Raw genomic sequence first — 20,490 nt, 5'->3', positions numbered from 1 at the left:
TGCAAGATTGCTGTAGTAGTTTGCTATTTATTTGCTAACAATAAAAAGCAGAATACCTAGAAAGGCTTGTTGGATAAAGCGGAAATTGTGGTACAGGAGGTTGATTCCATGCTTCGGCAGTAAGGGTGTGGGGGGCAGACATTTTGAGATCATGTGATATCAATGTTGTCTCTGATTGGCTTATAAAAATGATTAACCCTACATATATGTTGGATATGGGCCGAAAGTGAATTTGATCGCCGGCGAAAAACATATGGCCAGAAATAACTAACATGCTAGATACCAGAGATTGATCGGGCGAATGGTTCACCTAGCAGTATCATCGTCGTCGTGAAGAGTCACAAAGGCGATTTTTTTTTTAGCAATTTTAAAAAATATCCTGGTCTGTAAGGGTACCTGTACCTGTATACTAGAAATATCCTGGTCTGTAAGGGTACCTGTACCTGTACCTGTATACTAGAAATATCCTGGTCTGTAAGGGTACCTGTACCTGTACCTGTATACTAGAAATGAAATGAAATGGGGTTTTAACATCCTACTATTCTGCTCCAATAGAATCAAGTGGGCATGCACCATACAGTGTTCTATGCGGGAAATTTTGACCGAACAGCGGTGCTACGGCCTACTCTTATCAAATTCCAACTGTCAAATGTTCTTTGATGTACATGCCAAAGCGTCCATGGTACCTTGGTTTTTTGTCCCATTCCAACAGCTATGTGTTGTCCCTTACCAGCCCTTACTCCTGCCCCACTGACAAGATGGACCCACGCTGGAATCCAGATGAACTTTCTTGACCAACACCGGGATCAAACATGGGACCTCCAGGCTAGGGAACCAACGTCTTACTCACTGACCCACTGTCGCTCCCCCTGTATCCTAGAAACGAAATGGAGATAGTTATGGTATCGCATTTTGACCACAAATCTGGTTGTCTGATTTCCTCTCAGTGCTAAAGACACCCGTAAGTGTCAGTGCATTATTCAAATGTGATATAAAATAATATGTCAGCCCTAAATAGAGGGTACACCCGAATATGTATTTTAGCTTTTGTACAAAAAGCTAAATCTGTGATATATCATTCAAATGTTCGATCCTCGCTGCCAGACTAGATGTTGTATGCTTTCTGGATTAGCAGCAGGGAAAAATTTATACTCCTTATAATGGAGTTGTCTCCCTTGTAATGAAAAAATGAAGTATATTATTTAATTCATTCAGATGGGGGGTGAAAAAAAACCCAAGGTACCATGTTTTCCATTTGCAGTGCAATAAAGATCTGCTGACGTTTTGAAAAAGAAATAAGAGTAGGTCATATAAAAAATCTGAGTTTGTGTTGATTGTATTTCTTTACTACATGTACCGGTACAGTGAAATATGGTTGCATATTGTTGTCCACAACTGCTTGTGGATGCTCTAGTTGCTAAAGTTATTATCGGATTGACGTTAAATTTATACAAAGTGTTCATGTTCATGAGACAAATAAGTATTGTGATTTTCAACCATTTCCTATAAGTTTAATATTCAAATTGATCATGTTACATGTTTGGTAAAATAAAAGCCAAAACAATTCTAATGATTTCTGATAAATTCATAATGAGATGTTACTCTTAATCAGATTTTAAGGTCTTACAAATTCTTTTATTACGGACAAAAGAAAAAATATGTGACAATCAAAAGATTTAGGTGTTGTGGCCATATGTTTCATTGCCTGACAACCTATCATTTTGATTTGAGGTTATAGACTTGAGATTTTTAAGGGAACTGGACACAGGATTGAAACGTAATGAAATCTAGAATTGACACAAGTCATGCAATTATATATAAAGTAGGAGATCAATTTATATAAGCACTGACTTGTTTTCTGATCCGAGATTTATATAATATATGTTTATGTTATTATAAAAAAAACAGGATTTGTAATTATATTGATAGCCAGATTAATCAGAGTTTTATATTTGTTTTTGTTTTACTACAGAAATACGAACTGAAGCAGTGATGCAAGCATTAGCAATGCATAATAAGAAGGTGCCAGTTATGCCCCTTCCTTCTAAACGCACATCCGTCAACTATCCGGGTCAACAACAACGCAGAACAGAACGACATGGCACAGGTTAGAATCTTTATTAAATTTAATCATATTCGAAGAAATTTCACAAGTACACAAATGTAATGATATGTAATAGAATAATACATTTATAAAGCTCCTAAACTCCAACATGTTTAATGATGTCATAACATTTACTCCAACATGCTCTTTGGTGTCATTACATTTTACATAAAACACAGCTAGCATAGAACAAACACAGCCAAATGCTCAATGATGTCATTACATATTATATAAACATAGCTAGCATAGAACAAACACAGCCAAATGCTCAATGATGTCATTACATATTATATAAACATAGCTAGCATAGAACAAACACAGCCAACATGATCAATGGTGTCATTACATATTATATAAATCATAGCTAACATAGAACACACACACACAGGGGTTTCATTAACAGCCGGCTGCCGGCGAATTTCCCCGGCCATTTGGCTCGTTGCGCCAGCTATATTTTGATTCCATCTGAGAATTTATTATGTCATGAAAAGTTTGTAAAATGGAGTACTTCTTTAAGTATAAATGTAATGGTTTACAGAGTTTTGCTACGTAATATAGAACGGGTAGCCGGCGAGTTTACAAACTGCACGCCCAACAATAAACAGCGTCACGGTTATCGAGTTTTAAAGTACAACGTGATAATCAAGAAACAGGCGGTATTCTGTATCTCCTTTCAAAAAGAGTTAACGGTGTACTTTAATATCGAGCCTTCCCTTTTTTCACCCACTCTACTCGAAATTTCTTAACCATCAATTACATTTATACTCAATATAAAAAGTTACGAGGCTTATCTCTTTATACCTTAATATTTTACATACTTTCTTTCGAAAACTGTCATTTATACCGGCTAGTTTTCACGCATTTCAGAGTTTCCGATAACTGGTATTTTATCTTACCGTTGGTCCATGGGACCGGTGAACAATGATAACGGAAAATCATAAACGTCAACAAAATTAACTGCTACTTTATCTTTCCATTGATACCTCGTGTCAAAAATCCTGTGCTGACCATGGGTGTCGAAAAGTGGTGCTATTTATAGTAACTTGGGTATGGCGGTTTCTTCTGTCTTGAAGATCGCTGCTCAATGGCTGCATGATCTTCACAAAATGGCGCCAAAGCAGACGGGGGTGGTGATACATACATGTATGTATCAAATGCAAAAGAAATATCGCCATATCTTTCGTAGTTACAGTGAGTAGTGCACCAGCGGAGGAAAGACGTGTTTACGTCGGTAATACTTAATATACGTCTCTGCGTAATCGTTTAATTTCTGTCTCTCACCTTTTAGTTTTTATTCATTCGACGATGATAGCCTGCAATAATAACGACAACATTTATAAAATAAAGCTTCTGTCAGCATGTGTATTATAAAGTAAAAAATCATAACGTTAAACAATATTTAAAACTTAAGCTTACAACATCGCTGATTCATTGACCTAATTGCAACGATGTCACGGTCATCGGTAATGGCGATTCTTTCGAAAAAATATATTATTAATGACTGTTTCTCGGCGTATTCGGTGTTTTATCAGTGGATTCTATTCAATGAAGATTTAAATTTAACTAACAACTCATGGTTTGTGAAACCATCAAAAATGTATGATCCAATTAAAATTTTAATATCTAGGCCTACCTGGAATTCATAATTCACAATACAATCCATGACGAGATTATATAAACTGACATGGAATAAAATACGTAGTAACTACCGACCCTACACCCAATAATAATAATAATGACTGAAAAACGAAGTTTAATAGCCCACGATGTATTAATGTACCAGATATCTATATATACATTACAAAAGAGATTGATAAAGGGATCGTTGAGTTAACGGTTAGATCGACCCATTTTCCGCGACTGCACCAAACTGAGTTTTCAAACCTGTTCACTAGTTAATTACCGTGTGTGCTAACTTTTACATTCAAAAACTATTTACCCGATATTATAGGTTCTGATAGAAATACAGAGATGCCCATATTTGGCCCTTATATAAATTGATGAAAGTGGTGTAAAATCAACCAAATTGCATCATATATATTGCGTGGCAAAATTTCTCAGGGAGGCATGCCCCGGAACCCCCTAGGTTATTTCGCGCCTTCGGCGCTCAATTCGATCGCCTCCAGCGCTCTTTTCGAGCCTTCGACTCTCAAAAAATTAGCCGCCTACTCTGATACTTTACCCACCTACAGTAATATTTAATGAAACCCCTGCACACAACAAAACATGCTCTGGTGTCGTTAAACTTTATATAAAACATAGCTAGCAATAGCTAACATAAAAAAAAACCACAACCTACATGCTCAGTGGTGTCATTACATTTTATATAAAACATCTAGCATAGAACACACACAACAAACATGCTCTGTGGTATCGTTACATTATATAAAACATAGCTAGCACAACCAACATGTGCAGTGACTATTTAAACAGCAAATATACTTTATGTTATCCTTGCAAATTTCTCTTATAGCATACTGCATTACATATGTTCTGTCTTCATTGGCTTGATTGCCACAGAAAGGAGAATGTTTAAATCTCCTTTGATTTCTTTTCTGTATATTTGAGAAGAGAAATTAAAACTGGAGGTGTAGAGCAATAGAACAAGTGTTGCTATGTGTTATAAGAGCAATAGAACAAGTGTTGCTATGTGTTATAAGATAACATACATTATGTACAAGAACAATACAATTGATTATAACTACAAAGATTCCTATAGAATGTTGGATGGTACATATGTCTTGTTTGTAATGTTACAAGTTTATTTATATTGTTTTAAACATTTACCTCACAGGATCCATCGTCGTTTCAAAACAAAACTCTGCCAATTCATTTTATAGATTTTTCATTTTAAACTTATCTGTATGGGGGTGTTGGAAGGTCAAATGGTTAGTGGGTGTGTGTTGTATCATAAGGTCTGTCACTGAGTCAATTTTTGAAATAAAACTGAACCGTATGTTAGTCCTGAAATGACCATCTCTCTCTCTCTCTCCCTCCCCCCCACCTATTTATCATCAAGCTGCGATGCTGGGCTAAATTAGAGCCCCCATCTATACCAAATGCATCCAAATCTGGAACCAAGCACAATGGATGACACTCCACACCCAACACAATTTTCCCTGCTCAAGTTAAAATTTAAGATTGACTGAAGCCAAGTTTAATTGTTTGTATTTGGGGGTCACGGGGGTCGTATTTTAAACAAACCATCTCTGTAGAAGCTTGTCATTTGTTTGGTTTGGATTATCATAGAATTCCTTCGTGTGTTGGACTCGAAGGATTAAAACTCAAAGTCATTTATGTTGAACAAGTCGTCTGCCAACCCAGGCAGTGTTTAAAGGTACATTATGTAAAATTTAGATAAAGAACTGGCCATTCTTACTTTAAAATTAAGAGTTCAAAAATTGATGTACTGCAAAATGAATATATTTAAATTTTCATTAAAATTCATTTATTCTGAGTGAAATTATCACTGTTTGAAGTTTTGACAAGAAGTGATATTGATTGTTTATTATCGTAGCATCAGTACTTAATCAAGACAAAGCCTTGATTCACAATTTTTAAATTAAATCATTAAATAGTGATAGTGTTTCAATCCGTTTAAATCTCTGCCATTGTGATCTATAGAGTTGATTATAGGCTTGTCGTGTTAATAAATGTCTGAATAATAATTTATATAACATTTAAAACCAAAACAAAGACCTGCAATAGACAGATTTAGCTCTTACATAATGCATTTTTATAGAGTATGATTGTAGATTTGGAATGCAGTGGGACGTGTCAGTATCGCAACGACTGCACCTTTAAACAACAAAGCTTGTTAAATGTTGTAAGCTCTCCGTTACAACTTGAGAACGTGTGGTATTTTGTTTTAAGTCTTGAAAATTTTAAACCAGTTTGAAATTAAAATAATTAGGACAAAAAAAAAATAGATTGGCATTCCTCAAATTGAACAAAAAATTAAAAACAAATATTCTCCACCCTGAATAAAGAAATTTGAATTAAATTTTCAATATATTAATTTTTCATTATCTATTTTTGAACTATTCTAGCAAGAACAGCTAGTTCTGTATCTAAATCTTACATAATGTATCTTTAAATTTTAATTCATAAGGTCTGTCATTGAGTCAACTGGCGTGGTTTCGGTTCCCCGCTTGTATGTGACAAGGAGTAGGGTTGCCTGTCCAACCTCATGGGTTTTCTCCGGGTCCTCTGGTTTCCTTCCACTGTACTCCTGTGAATTATAGAAATAAAATTAAACCTAGCTTGTGTTGAATAGGTCTCTCTCTCTCTCTCTCTCTCTCTCTCCAACTAAATATTTGTAATATTTGATGGATATAAAAATAAAAATGTTGTATGAAATGTGCGATTAATTGTCTGTGTCAATATAAACTGTCCTGTTTGTATTCCGATCACTCTCGCTTGTTTTCACTCGTAAAGTAAACACACGATTGGATAGCGAAACAGTTTACTGACAAATATTATCCCATATTGGTTTTAAATTCTTCCATATTAAAAAATACGGACATTTGTCTTTGATTATCCGACAGGGCAACATGAGAGACTTCATTCTAGGTTCTTTCACACCTTTCTCAATGAAAAACTAAAAATGGCTGTATAGCCTAGAAAAGATGTTTTTAAAAAAAAATAAACAAACAAAAGGTTTAGAATTGATTTTCGTGGGTTAAATAGTTGTCTTGTCGAGTTTGTCTCGGTTGTTGGAAATGTAGCGACCTTCAGCTGTGACCTTACAGAGAATATTTGAAAGGATTTTTTGATAGAAGTTAGTTCAGTCTCGTCGTACATGCGGAAGTTTTGTTAGAAAATGTTGGAAAATTTTACGTCAATGAAAATGAAGTCGTATTTTCTTGTTGATGGAACGAGTACAACCAAACGACTGATCATAAGTAAGCAGTTTTTATTTTCATGTTTCTAGTTTTTCAATATTTTGTTTTTGATTTTTTTTTTTTTTAAAGTGAATTTGCATATTGGATTCTTGTGGAAAGTTTTCATTCATGCAATTGATGCTGAATATTGCGATTTAGCAATTGCATACATTTTAACTTTTTCTTCACTACCTGTCTGCAATTTCTTTGATAATTTTTTACCTGAAGAAAGACAATTTACCTGAAGGTGTGAAATTATTATACATTATGTAGATGTCCCGATGGTCTAAATAAAAACAAGCCTGGATATAAGGGACTAGTTGTTACAGAAACAAATTATCACACAGTTATATTATAATCGAGTGGAAGTTAAACCACATTTCTTTCTCTGTCTGACAATATGTCTATAACAGGTGCCCTATATCCAGGCTTTATGTTTCTGACTATATGTCTATGACAGGTGCCCTATGTCCAGGTCTGATGTTTCTGACTACAGTAGAATCTGTATGAGCAGCCACTCCTATTCAGCGACATCTCCTTGTAAGCGGTCACAATAAATTTCCCCCGTAAAAATTCTGTTGTTTCATCTCTTTATTCAACGGTCACTCCTCTAACGTGGCCAGCGGTCACTTTTTTAGTAATAAATTCAACAAAACAATGCCCATTCAACGGCCATTGTTGAATGATACCATCTTGTCGCTCTTTGTAACACCCCCGCTAATCCCGTGAGGAGTAGTTAATTAACTGGACCCCCACTGATCAGGTAAAAAGAAATGTAACCCGGGATTATCTATTAATTAATCTTTTGTTTTATTAAACAACTAACCTGATCATTGTTTTCACGCGTAACCACACATTATTTGATTCTGATTGAATAAAATGAAAGTACCGGGTTTTGTCACGATCATCTAGTATTTTTATTGTTAAACAGACGTTTTAGCGCCTCCTATAATATTACATACAGAGTTACATCCCCTGTAAATAGGAGATAAAATTAGCGATGTTTTTTTGTTCATGTGCTTTTTTGATAAAATAAAATTAATTCATCGATTTTCTTCACAAAAATGGATAAATATTATCGAATGCATCACAATGGTAGACAGTAGTATCGAAGGTTGGTACAAAATGACAAGTATACAGAAGTTATGTACGAGATTTGAGTAAAGAATTTACGTTCGGCGCAAGATTCAGCGACGGTCAAAATTACCGCTTCCAATGCATTCAAGCGTAATATTTAATTTATGTCAGCACAAAAAGCACCAAGATTTTATTACGAGACCACTCCCGTTAAGTTATGTCCGAGATTTGATTAAAGAATTTTCGTTCGGCGCAAGATTCAGCGACGGTCAAATTTACCGCTTCCAATGCATCAAAGCGTAATATTTAATTTATGTCAGCACAAAAAGCACTGAGATTTTATTAAGAGGCCACTCCCGTTAAGCAGTCAGTTGTGAAAATTCCCTTGGGTGGCTGCTTAATGCAGATTCTACTGTATATATGTCTATGACAGGTGCCCTGTGTCCAGGATTGCATTGTGTCTGACTATATATATGTCTATGACAGGTGCCCTATATTCAGGCTCGTCTAATAACAATGTAATATAAACCACTAGAACCATAAATATATCGCTACTATCTAACGGAACATAATTTAAACGGTATTTATTTCCGAAGTATTTACAATTTAACGGTATATACAATACAAAAGCAAGCCAAGTAGGCTTATATTAATTTGCTTCCTTGTGGGTATGGTATATATATAATACTGTATGTATATGATATAGACAAAGATTATATTACAGTATATTAGTTATGGTACCTATATGACATCTATATGATATAGACAAAGATTATATTACAGTATATTAGTTATGGTACCAATAAGTAAGTAGTTTTAAATAAATAAATAAGATGAGGATTAGAATATATTTATATATAAAACACTAACTGCTCAAGATGTTACTAATTGATTTTGATTAGAAATTCATGTCCATCAGGCTATTAAAGGTGCATTATGTACGATTTAGATAAAGAGTTAGCCGTTCTTGCTATAATAGTTCAGATAATGAAGAATAGGTATATTGTAAATTTCAGTCAAATTACTTTATTCTGAGGGAAGTTATGAATGTTTGAAGTTTTGAAAAGAATTAGTGTAAATATTCTTGATTGTCACCTACCATTGTCATAAGTATAAAAAAAATCTCAATTTTCAGTCCTTCATTCGGAGGTCTGTGAGTGGCGTCCATATTAACGTTTGCGGACCATATTGTTCTAATCCTTTTGATATCTAAGCCATCCAATGATCTAGATAGAAAGTTAATTAAGGACTTGCCATGTGAATAAATGTCTGGATAATAATTTATATTACATCTAAGGCCAGAAAAGAGATTTAGCTCTTAAATTAAAGTGGGGGCGGGGAGTTGACTGAATGGGTTATGCACATTAGATCATAAGGTCTGTCATTGAGCCTAGTGGCGTGTTTTCGATTCCCCGCTTGTACGTGACCAGGAGTAGGGTCGCCTGTCCAACCTCGTGAGTTTTCTCAGGTTTCCTCCAATTATTGATATAAAATTGAACCATATGTTAGTCTCAAAATAACATAGTTTGTCAAGTAGACATTAAACCCTCTCTCTCTCTCTCTCTCTCTCTCTCTCTCTCTCTCTCTCTCTCTCCCTCTCTCTCTCAGGTAATGTATCTTTAAGTGTACAGGTAAAGAGATACACTGGTTTAAAGATTTCACACAGCAACAGACAAAATGACATTTACATCGTTGACTAGAGTCAATAACACATTTCTGTATCCTTAAATAGAAACAAAAAAAAAAACCACACACCAAATATTTTACTATACATGGACAGTCGTCTGTTCACTGTCTTATGACTTCATATATTAGATATCCAAGTAGAAAATGAAATGAAATAGGGTTTAAGTCCTACATTTTCCTCCGACTGAGTCAATAAGATGAGTATATGGCATTCAGTGTACTATGACTATGAGAGGAATTTTGCCCAGTTACGAACCCTACGGTTCACCTTTACTTTGAATTCCAACTATTAAGGGTGCTTCTCTGTATAAATGAGGGGGGGGGGGGCGGGTTTGGATATCCGAATGGTTAGCACGTGCGCGCTGTATCATAAGGCCTGTCATTTACTCAACTGGCATGGTTTCGAATCCCCGATTGCACATGACATGGATTAGGGTTGCCTGTCCAACCTCGTGGGTTTCTCTGGGTCATCTGATTTCCTCCCACTGCTAAAGACCCCCCTCTCTCTCTCTCTCTCTCTCTCTCTCTCTCTGTATAAATAGTCTATCAATATAAAGTTTTTGTGTGTTTCTCAATATAAAGTTATTTTGAATCAGAATAGGATGTTTAATTTCTCTGTATAAAATGGTCTGTCAAGTGACAATGAATCTTTTTTTGATTGAAAATAAATCTTGTTTCGTCTGTTGGATCAGGGCTTGCTATATCAATGTTGACATTCGTGTGGATAAAGGAAAGAAAATCTTCTTTACCGAGGGCTAATTATTTGTGACTTAAGGTCGTGTTTAGTTCGACTATATGGTAGCTCGTTTATATATACCAGATGTTAAGCCTATTTAACGCGTAATTATTTGTATCGTAACATCGAGTCCGCAGTCAGAGATTCTTTTTTTTACCCCGTGAATGTTTGACGTTTAAAGATGTAAAGTGGAGTTAGTTAATTCAATGGATTTATATAAATTTGGATGCCGTATACCTTAACCGAATATAGTTATTTACAGGATGCGACAATGTTAAGTTGTTGTTTGAGGAATTGTTTGTGTTTGGAATGGATGTGAAATTAAGTTCTCTGATGTAATATATCAATCTATTGATCTATTTAATCCTGCTAACTTCTGAAGCTTGATGTCATAGTAACAGAAATTTTCTAATTTGTTTGTTCTGAGTTTAACGGCAATAAGATTAGATGTGTTTCTCACTTGATTGAATTTTATTTTCATGGACAGTTTTTTTAGCTTTATGATTTAATTATGCATTAATTTAAACTTGAATTTTGAATAGATTTAAACTTGAATTTTGAATTGAATTAAGACTTTAAACGTCAATTGATTTGAGACTTTAAACTTTAATTTTAAATTGATTTGAGACTTTAAACTTTAATTTTAAATTGATTTGAGACTTTAAACTTTAAAGTTTGAATTAATTTAAAACCATAAACTTTGATTTTGAATTTATGTAACACTTTAAACTTTAAGTGACTTAAAACTTTAGACTTTAATTTTGAATGGATTTAAGATTTGAAACTTTAATTTTAAATTCATTTAAAGCTTTTAAACATTAATTTTGAATTCATTTAAGCCTTTAGTAAAGCGTTTTTTGAAAAGAAGTTTATTAAACCGAAGCAAAGGTTCATTTAACCTATAAATACTGATTGGTGTTTTGCTTACTCTTTCACTTACTTACCACTTTTATATTCGGGAATTTCACAAAACTAAGATTTTTCTTTTGGACCATACTTTATTTAAATATTTAATATTGAATCTTTTTAAACACTAGGGGGGTTTGGATGACTGAATGGTTAGCATGTGCGCGCTGTATCATAAAGTCTGTAATTGAGTCAATTGGCATGGTTTTGATTTCCCGGTTGTACGTGACAAGTAGTAGAGTCGCCTGTCCAACCTCGTGGGTTTTCTCACGCGCAAGCGAATTATGGAAATAAAATTTTAGTCCCGAAACACGAGATTAAAAATTAGATTCACCCTAGATATCAATATCAGGGTGGCCGACCAATGGCACAAGGGGCACATGTCATCTTATGATAATACTAATAATATAAAATAACTACCGTAATACCACTCCAAATATAAACAGCTTGGTTAAAATAAAACAGAATTAAAAGTCTTGTGAATGTAAATAATGATTCTGTATCTGTTAACATTATTCTGAATTTAAATCAGAACACAAGTAGTGCAGGTTCTGACACATGAATGGATTCTAAGAGGTTGATTCATCTGTAACCTAGTGGGTTACTTTCATAAAACCAGGAACTACTATATAATCTGGATACAAATTTATTGACCAGTAACAACATTAAAATCAATTTATAACTAAAAAGGAATGAACAAGACGATGTGCTTTCTTATGAAACTAAATCATTAAAACAACGAGCCAATGAATACATGTAATTATATTGAAATAAGTGTAGGAGATTAGTGTCTGAATCAAGTCGTTACTTTTATGATCTACAGTTAGTTTAGAATAATGATGACAATATTCAGTATGTAACAAAATTGTTAAAATTTACGAATGAAAATCATGAGAATATTCTACAAGCATTGCTTTGAAATGCTTGGTTATTATACATTTCCGAATATTAAAATGTCAATGTAATAGATAAATAATTCTGTTGTTTATTGCCAAAAAACTACTTAATTTTAATCACATAATTTGTCCTATAACTGTTGATCTTGTACAGACAGGTATCATTATCTGTCAATTTCATAAAAAAAAAAAAAAAAAAATTTCCTTGAGTCAAGAAAAGAGTTCAAATGAAGTCAAAAGCTGCACAAGTTGGCTTAACGTAAAAACGCCAGTCATAAGATGTTCAAAAGATGAAGTAAGCTATGCATATAGAAGTGGTTGTATTTACATCACTGTGAATGTTACCTGTTTTTACCTGTCTCTAATTAGTCTTACCTGTACTACCTGTACCAAACATTTATAACACACCTCTTTCTTGAAGAAAATTCAATGTTTTTTTTAGCACAATTAGTTTGAGTATCTGTAGTCTTATCTTGCTGTTCGAAGAAATTTTGAACTTTTTGAGTATCAGTAGCATAGATTTAGATAGAGCTTGAAGAAAACTCAATGTTTTTTTTTAGTTTCAATTTGTTTGAGTAGTCTAGATTTAAATATCTTGCTAGGAAGTTTGAAGAAATTTTTATGTTTTTTTAACACAATCTTTATTTTTTTTTTAAACTGAATTTGTTTGACTATCAGTAGTCTAAATTTAATTATCTTTCTTGAAGTTTAAAGAATTTTTTATATATTTTTTAAAACTCTATTTAAATGTCTTTCCTTTCTTTCTTTCAAAAGATTTGTATGGTAAACACCCATCATATTATACGGTCACCAACATCATTTTGCTTTAAGTCAAAAGATTTCGCGTGGGCATTAGTAGTGTTTAAATTTAGAATGATTTTAACTGTCCTGTTAAATTATCAACTCACCAACATTGATTGTCATGTTATGTTGATCATAAGAGTATTTACATGTGGGTTTTAGTTTTAAATATTGAGACAGTGATACCCGGTAAATGTTCTACAGACCATATGATATTTAGTACATGGACATATAAATAATATCTATGATATTAACTGCATGGACAATATAGATAATATCTATAGATTATTGATGGATATTGTGGATTTTAGTTTGAATTATTGATGCAGTGGTACACAGTAAATGTTTTATCCACGATATGATATTCAGTGTATGGACATATAGATAATATGTATACAATATTTTAACCCAGTTGACTGTCTAATAGTTTAATATCAAAGACATGTAGTATAATAAGTTTATGGACCATGTGATATCTAGTGAATAGACATGCATTATGAATATAGGATATTTTAATACCGTTTAATATCGACATGCAATATATATGTATTATGCACAGTGTGTTATATCTGGTGTATGGATAAGTATAGGATATTTTAAAACAGCTATCGACTGTCAAGTAGTTTAATATTGAATATGTGCAGGATATTTTAAGTATCGATGACGGACAGTATGTGTTTTATAGACCTTATGATATCTAATGTATAATTAATGTACAATATTTTAAGTGACAATATTTTAAAGTCGTTATGTGAAGACAGACCGTATGTGTTATATAGTGTATACAGAATATACAATAATTTAAAGCCATTATCTCAAGACAGACAGTATGTGTGAATATATGATGATCTGAAGACATGCGGAGTGATTATCAGACATTTAAGACATTTGTTATTTATGATTCCCGGGCCTACTCTTCCTGTAAGATCACCGTTCACAAGAAAGGTAAGTCAATCTGCAGCCAGTTTCCTTTAAACCATTTTAACGATCAATACAGCCTTCTGATTGGCTAAAGCTAAAATTCTATTAGAGATTTTCGGAGCGGCTCGGCTCAGTGAGTTAGACGTTGGCTAGCTAACTTAGAGGTCCTGTGTTGACCGAGAAAGTTTATCATGATTTTCCGGATTGGTTCCCTCTTGTGGTGCACAGGACAGATAACCTGGCAAGGGACAGGGTATAGTCATTTGGATGGGACAAAAAACCGAGGTCAGGTGAACACATTGGTGTGTATGTGAAAGAATACTTGATAGTTGGGATTCAAAAAGAAGAGAAGGTTGTAGTGCCGCTGCCTTGGCAAAATTCTTTGTGAGTTAAACATCCTGCTTTTCTTTCCCAGATGGCATGTAGTGTTCTATGAGTGAGTTTTTTCCTAGTCACTAGTGAAATGGGATTTAACGTCCACTCAACACAAACCAGGTCATTTGGCGACTAACATATTTTTCAATTTTGTTTCAATTTGCTGGTGTGTAGGGGTCTTTAGCAGTTGGAGGAAACCGGAGGACCAGGAGAAAATCCACAAGGTTGGACAGGTGACTCTACTCCTTGTCACGTACAACTGGGGAATCGTCTTGTTTGTGTAAAGTGGATGTCAAACCCCATATCTCTTTGTCACATAGTTTATTGATGATAAACAAAAATATATTTTTGAATCAATGAAAAAATAGATTACGAAATAATGTACAGAAAAAAAATCTCTTTTACTTTTAAACGTCACATTGACTAAGTTGTAGAGCAGGGGGTGGGTGGGCAAATGGTTTAACCTGTGTGCGGTCTGTATCATATGGTCTGTCATTGAATCAAGTGGCATGGTTTCAATTCCCCGCTTGTTCATGACAAGGAGTAGGGTCGCCAACTCAACCTTGTGGGTTTTCTCCGGGTCCTCTGGTTTCCTCCCCCACAGCGAAACACCCCTCCAAGCAATCAGATTATTGAAATAAAATTGACCTATATATTAGTCCTGAAATTACCTAGTTTGTCAAGTGGAGGTTAAACCCCATCTCTCTCTCTATCTGGGGGGTTGGATGGCCGAATGGTTAGCACGTGCGTGCTGTATCATAAAGCCTGTCATTGAGTAAACTGGCGTGGTTTCGAAGGAGTAGGGTCGCCTGTCCAACCTCGTGGGTTTTCTCCGGGTCCTCCGGTTTCCTCCCACTGCTAAAGACCCCTACACGCAAGCGAATTATTGAAATAAAATTAAACCATATGTTAGTTCCGAAATGACCTAGTTTATGTTGAGTGGACCTTAAACCCCATTTCTCTCTCTCTCTCTCTCTCTCTCTCTGTAGAATTTATTGTTCTAATAAAAAAAAATAAAACATTAATGAATTCTCCTCGTGTTGAATGAATATAAAAATATAGATTTGAATTCAAGGGAATAAAAAGCTATAAAAATAAAATTATTTTATATTAAATTGAAATTAATTGTTAAATTATTATTGATATTTATAGATCTAAGTTTAAAAGAATTAAAAACTATAAAAATCAAATTGTTTAGATTGAATTGAAACACTCTCGTTCACTCTGTAATAAAAACCAGTAACTTGACTGAGTTCAGCCTTAACACTGATGTAGTGCTGGGCTATTTATAGTAACAATCACCTCGAGGTGAAGTGCTACTTATCTGAGAAAGAGGCTGAAGGTCGATATAGCCCATATTCCACTCCCACATGAGTCACACTCACAGCTTGTTATAACAAACAGCTTGTCTAGCTAGCTCCAGTCTGCAACCTGGATAATTTAAATCAGAAGAATTTGATGACAGTTTTTTGATTGAATTGTTGTCAACAGTAGATAGATATTAAAACAGTTTATATTGATATGGATTATAATTAATCTTCTTGCAAATGGCTAATTTGTTTTGAAACTGTTGATTTTTTGTGTCCATGACTATCAATATATGTGGTTGGAGTATGGGATGAAATTTCAAGTATGGATGCATACTGTTCCTTCAAAATGAAATGAAAAGGGGTTTGACGTCCTACTGTTCAGATCCTACTGGGCTAATGAATACCGCGGCTGTACCTTCAGACACAACCACTGGTTCAAATTCAATCCATGTGTGTATTAACATTGGTTTGGTATATATCTGAAACAAGTGTAGTTGATGACTATATCAATGCACATGGAGTGGTTGATGAAATATTAAAATATGGATGTCGCTGTACCTTCAAGCATGACAACTGGTTAAGTCAATGTGTAAATTAACATTGTTGTGATATATATTTTTTGAAACAAAGGCATCTTGATGGATATTACTGAATTATTTTAAATATGTATATTTGAAACAAATGGACATTAAAATTGCCATGGATGACTGAATTATTTAAGAGATGTCTTCGTTAAAAGACTGCAAAGCTATTCCCGTTATAAACGTCATCGTTGACCAAAACCGGGTCACCAAATCAAATTTTACTAATTTTGAAAAAGAATTTATCACAGAATTAGTGATGAAATATGCTCCAATTTTAGAAAGCAGACGAAACGATGCTTCGATGTGTCGGGAGAAAAATGCCACATGGGAAATATTGACGGCCGAATTTAACAATTTTGATCCTAAAATCACCAAAAGAACAGCTAAACAGTTGAAGAAATGTTGGGAGAATTTAAAAACACGGGCCAAGAAAGCCAGCTATGGGCTAAAACCTGATCAGCCATATACAGACGAGACTGGTACGTGTGAGACTATTGTGGACAACCAGCCTCAAGTAGCTGATCTTATAGCCATGCAGTTGAAACCATTAAAAGGAGGAGGTAAAAACATGGCTGTAGAGAAATCAATTGATGTGGAAGTTGAGGAGCCATTTGTTGAACACGAGGAGGATGTGGGTGTAGAGGAAAAGACGTTAAATACAACGTCGCCGCCGCCATCATCAGGTACGTTGGTATATTATCCACTTGAGTTTTATTTATAACGATATTCTATCATTATTTTAAAGATACATTATGTAAGATTTAGATAAAGAGCTGGCCTATTCTCACTATAATAGTTAAAAAATAGATAATAAAAAATGAATATATAGAAAATTTCAGTCAAATTACTCAGGCTGTATCCCCAACGTCTCTGCTTTGTGGGGGTGGGGAAAATGGTTTAACCTGTGCCCTTTAAATCGTTAAGTGACATGGTTTTGATTCCCCGCTTGAACGTGACAAGGAGTAGGGTCGCCTGTCCTACCTTGCGGGTTTACTCCTGGCCATCCGTTTTCCTCCCGCTGCTAAATACCCCTATGTGCAAAATAAATTATGATAAAATTGAACCATGTATTAGTCACGAAATGTTCTAGTCTCTCTCTCTCTCTCTCTCTCTCTCTCTCTCTCTCTCTCTCTCACATAAATTCTAAAAACAAAAAGAGCCTGTATGATGTCTATAATGGTTGATAATGTTTTATCTGTATTGCTTGTAGCATCATGCCCTCGACGGCTCGACTGCTACACTGAGATTATATGTAGGACTGCTACACTGAGATTATATATAGGACATCGTATTGATTTTATAACACACGACATTATTACATAACCACGCTATTATTCTCACTTCCTCAATTCAAAATTATCTTCAGGCGGCACAGAATTGTTTGTGATTAAGTCAGGGGTGTGCAATGGGATGAACCCCTGAGGTTCCTCAGTGTACACATCGATGTGCACGTAAAAAAACCCTTGTTTCATCCTCCATCGAAGACGATTATGCATAAATGCTGCATAAAGCACACATAACCCGAAAGATAAAAATGTTTCAAAATGACTTGAATATTGTTTTGATGTTTCGTTCTCTCCAGTAATTCCTCTTCTGCTGCCTTCCCACCCACAGAGGTATTATTGGGGTTTGTCTACGATATATGGGACGAAAAACCGAGGTCCTATGTGCACATAAAAGATCCCTTAGCAGTTTGAATTTGATATAAGAGTAGGCCATAGCGCCGCTGTCAGGGCAAAATTCTCCTCATAGCACACTGTATGGCGTATGTCCATCTTCATTAGCCCGGTCAGGAGCTGAACAGTAGGACGTTAAATCCCATTTCATTTTTTGTCTGCGATATGCTTTGATCTACCCAATATCTTAACTCTTTTTATTTTGCAATTGTTGAGGTTATTCCTGGGGCCACAAGAAATTATTTTATGTTTCTCCATTTTCCATTTCAGATTCATTGTCACCAGAGGATATGAATAACCAATCGTCTGCTTCCCTTTCACCTCCGACCTCACTCAACCCTCAACCAATCAAATTTGCTAAAACACATCACATGATATCTCCGACAGCCATGCAACATCTTCCTAAAAATCCTCTCATCCGACAGAGCTTGTCGTGGAATTTCCAAAGCCAGCAACTTATGGAGGAGGAACAGAGGTTAAAAGTTCAATTATTGAAACGCAAACTCGAGATAGCAGAAGAAGAACATTATGCTACGATGGCGCTCATCGAATCAAAACGAGAGTATGTGGAATTAAAAAAACGTCGCCTTCTACAAGATGGATCAAGGGTCATTGATTCCGATTGAGTTGATATATTACTCTAATTCATAATTCGTGAATTATCGACAAGTTTCTTCGTGTGCTCCAGTTAATATATGCTTTGAGCCGACATGGCCGTCTGGGAAAGAATTGTGATATGAGATTAGAACGCACCGGTACTGATTAAGGATAAAGACGTTCTAACGATACATACATAACCCCAAGGAGAATTACAACACCAGTCTGGAATGGTTTTGAACTTTGAACCATCCTTCATCTGCTTTGAACTATCGTTCATCTGCTTTGAACCATCATTCATGCTTAAGTGAAAATGCTAAGGAAGTGTGATATCACGTACATCTTCGCACCACAGAGACAATTACCCCTCTCCGCCAACCTGGAACCCTTTGAACCATCGCTTACAAATTTGTCTTTTATATTATGAACGAATATTGCATAATTAATTGTCCTTTGGTCATGATGAGTATCATGTGTTCACGTCTATGGTAAATGTGAAATTGTGAAATTTTCATGCAATATTGCATCCAAAAAATATACAGGCACAAACGGACATATGAAAAATATTTGTCCTGTGTACACATTGCATGTTAAAGAACTTTGACAGTTGGAATGAGAGCAAAATTTCCCCCCATAGCACTCTGTATGGCGTATGCCTGTCTTTATTAGCCCAGTCGGTGTAGAAAAGTAGGACGTTAAACCCCATTTCATTTCTATTTGACATTCCTGATAATTCGTGTATGTAGCCATTCCAATAAAAACAGTAACGGGTGTATGTATGAAACAGTGTATAATATTAAGAATGACCAATGTACGACAAAGAAATACATATTTACATTCTGCGAACATAATTGTCAAGGGACTCAATTCACAGTGCTGTATGGATTGAACGGTTGCAATATGATCTACGGAATAGAGTTTTGAAACTGTCTGATAGGTTGTTTCATGTCTGATAGGTTGTTTGTTACAATGACTTGTAGGAATTGAAATCATCGATCAAAAAAGCAGAGAGTAAATATGTATGTAACAAGCTTACCTCTCTTAATGCGATGTAGAGGAGCCGTTATAGTAATAAAAGGCCTACTTATAACTTAGGTTTCCTTCAAGGTAATTAGAAGGGTGTCTCTTACAGGTCAGAATTAATCAAGTATTATTGTGTACATGTATATATAGTCTTGTTATATTTTATCATTACTTGATAATGACTAGAGAAGCCTGGTCGAAACATCGCGCAATAATAATACACAGTACAACAAGCCTAGTCGAAAAACAACGCCCAGTTATAGATAGTAAATGTATTCCATATAATTGTCACCTGTATGTCTGACAGGTGTTCTCTGTTACAGGAAAGAACAACCTTCCTATATATTATAATTGTCACCTGTATGTCTGACAGGTGTTCCGTGTTACAGGAAAGAACAACCTTCCTATATATTATAATTGTCACCTGTATGTCTGACAGGTGTTCCGTGTTACAGGAAAGAACAACCTTCCTATATATTATAATTGTCACCTGTATGTCTGACAGGTGTTCCGTGTTACAGGAAAGAACAACCTTCCTATATATTATAATTGTCACCTGTATGTCTGACAGGTGTTCCGTGTTACAGGAAAGAACAACCTTCCTATATATTATAATTGTCACCTGTATGTTTTACAGGTGTTCCGTGTTACAGGAAAGAACAACCTTCCTATATATTATAATTGTCACCTGTATGTCTGACAGGTGTTCCGTGTTACAGGAAAGAACAACCTTCCTATATATTATAATTTATACACAGACACTGTGCTTTAACTTATTCTGGACAAATAATCATGTGGATCCATCGTTTTCTCATTATATAAAATTATTTACATGTTTATGTTCATTATTTTGTTATGCGTATTTGATATCTAATATTGTGTTCTGTGTCTTTGATATCAAATATATGTGTTCTG

At 34.8% G+C, this 20,490-nt stretch overlaps 1 protein-coding gene across 1 annotated transcript in view; it reads left to right on the top strand.

The window, feature by feature from the left end:
- The window catches only part of LOC126832449 (disco-interacting protein 2 homolog C), a 63,080-nt gene that overhangs the window by 21,005 nt on the left and 21,585 nt on the right, over positions 1-20,490 (top strand). Inside the window, exon 4 of the mRNA XM_056103372.1 lies at positions 1,973-2,107. Coding sequence (XP_055959347.1) covers positions 1,973-2,107 — 135 coding nt within the window. The remainder of the gene's footprint in view (positions 1-1,972; positions 2,108-20,490) is intronic.

The sequence above is a fragment of the Patella vulgata genome, chromosome 9 (assembly GCF_932274485.2).
Source record: "Patella vulgata chromosome 9, xgPatVulg1.2, whole genome shotgun sequence".
NCBI classification, from domain to species: domain Eukaryota; kingdom Metazoa; phylum Mollusca; class Gastropoda; family Patellidae; genus Patella; species Patella vulgata.
This window is presented reverse-complemented; position numbering and strand designations above follow the sequence as displayed.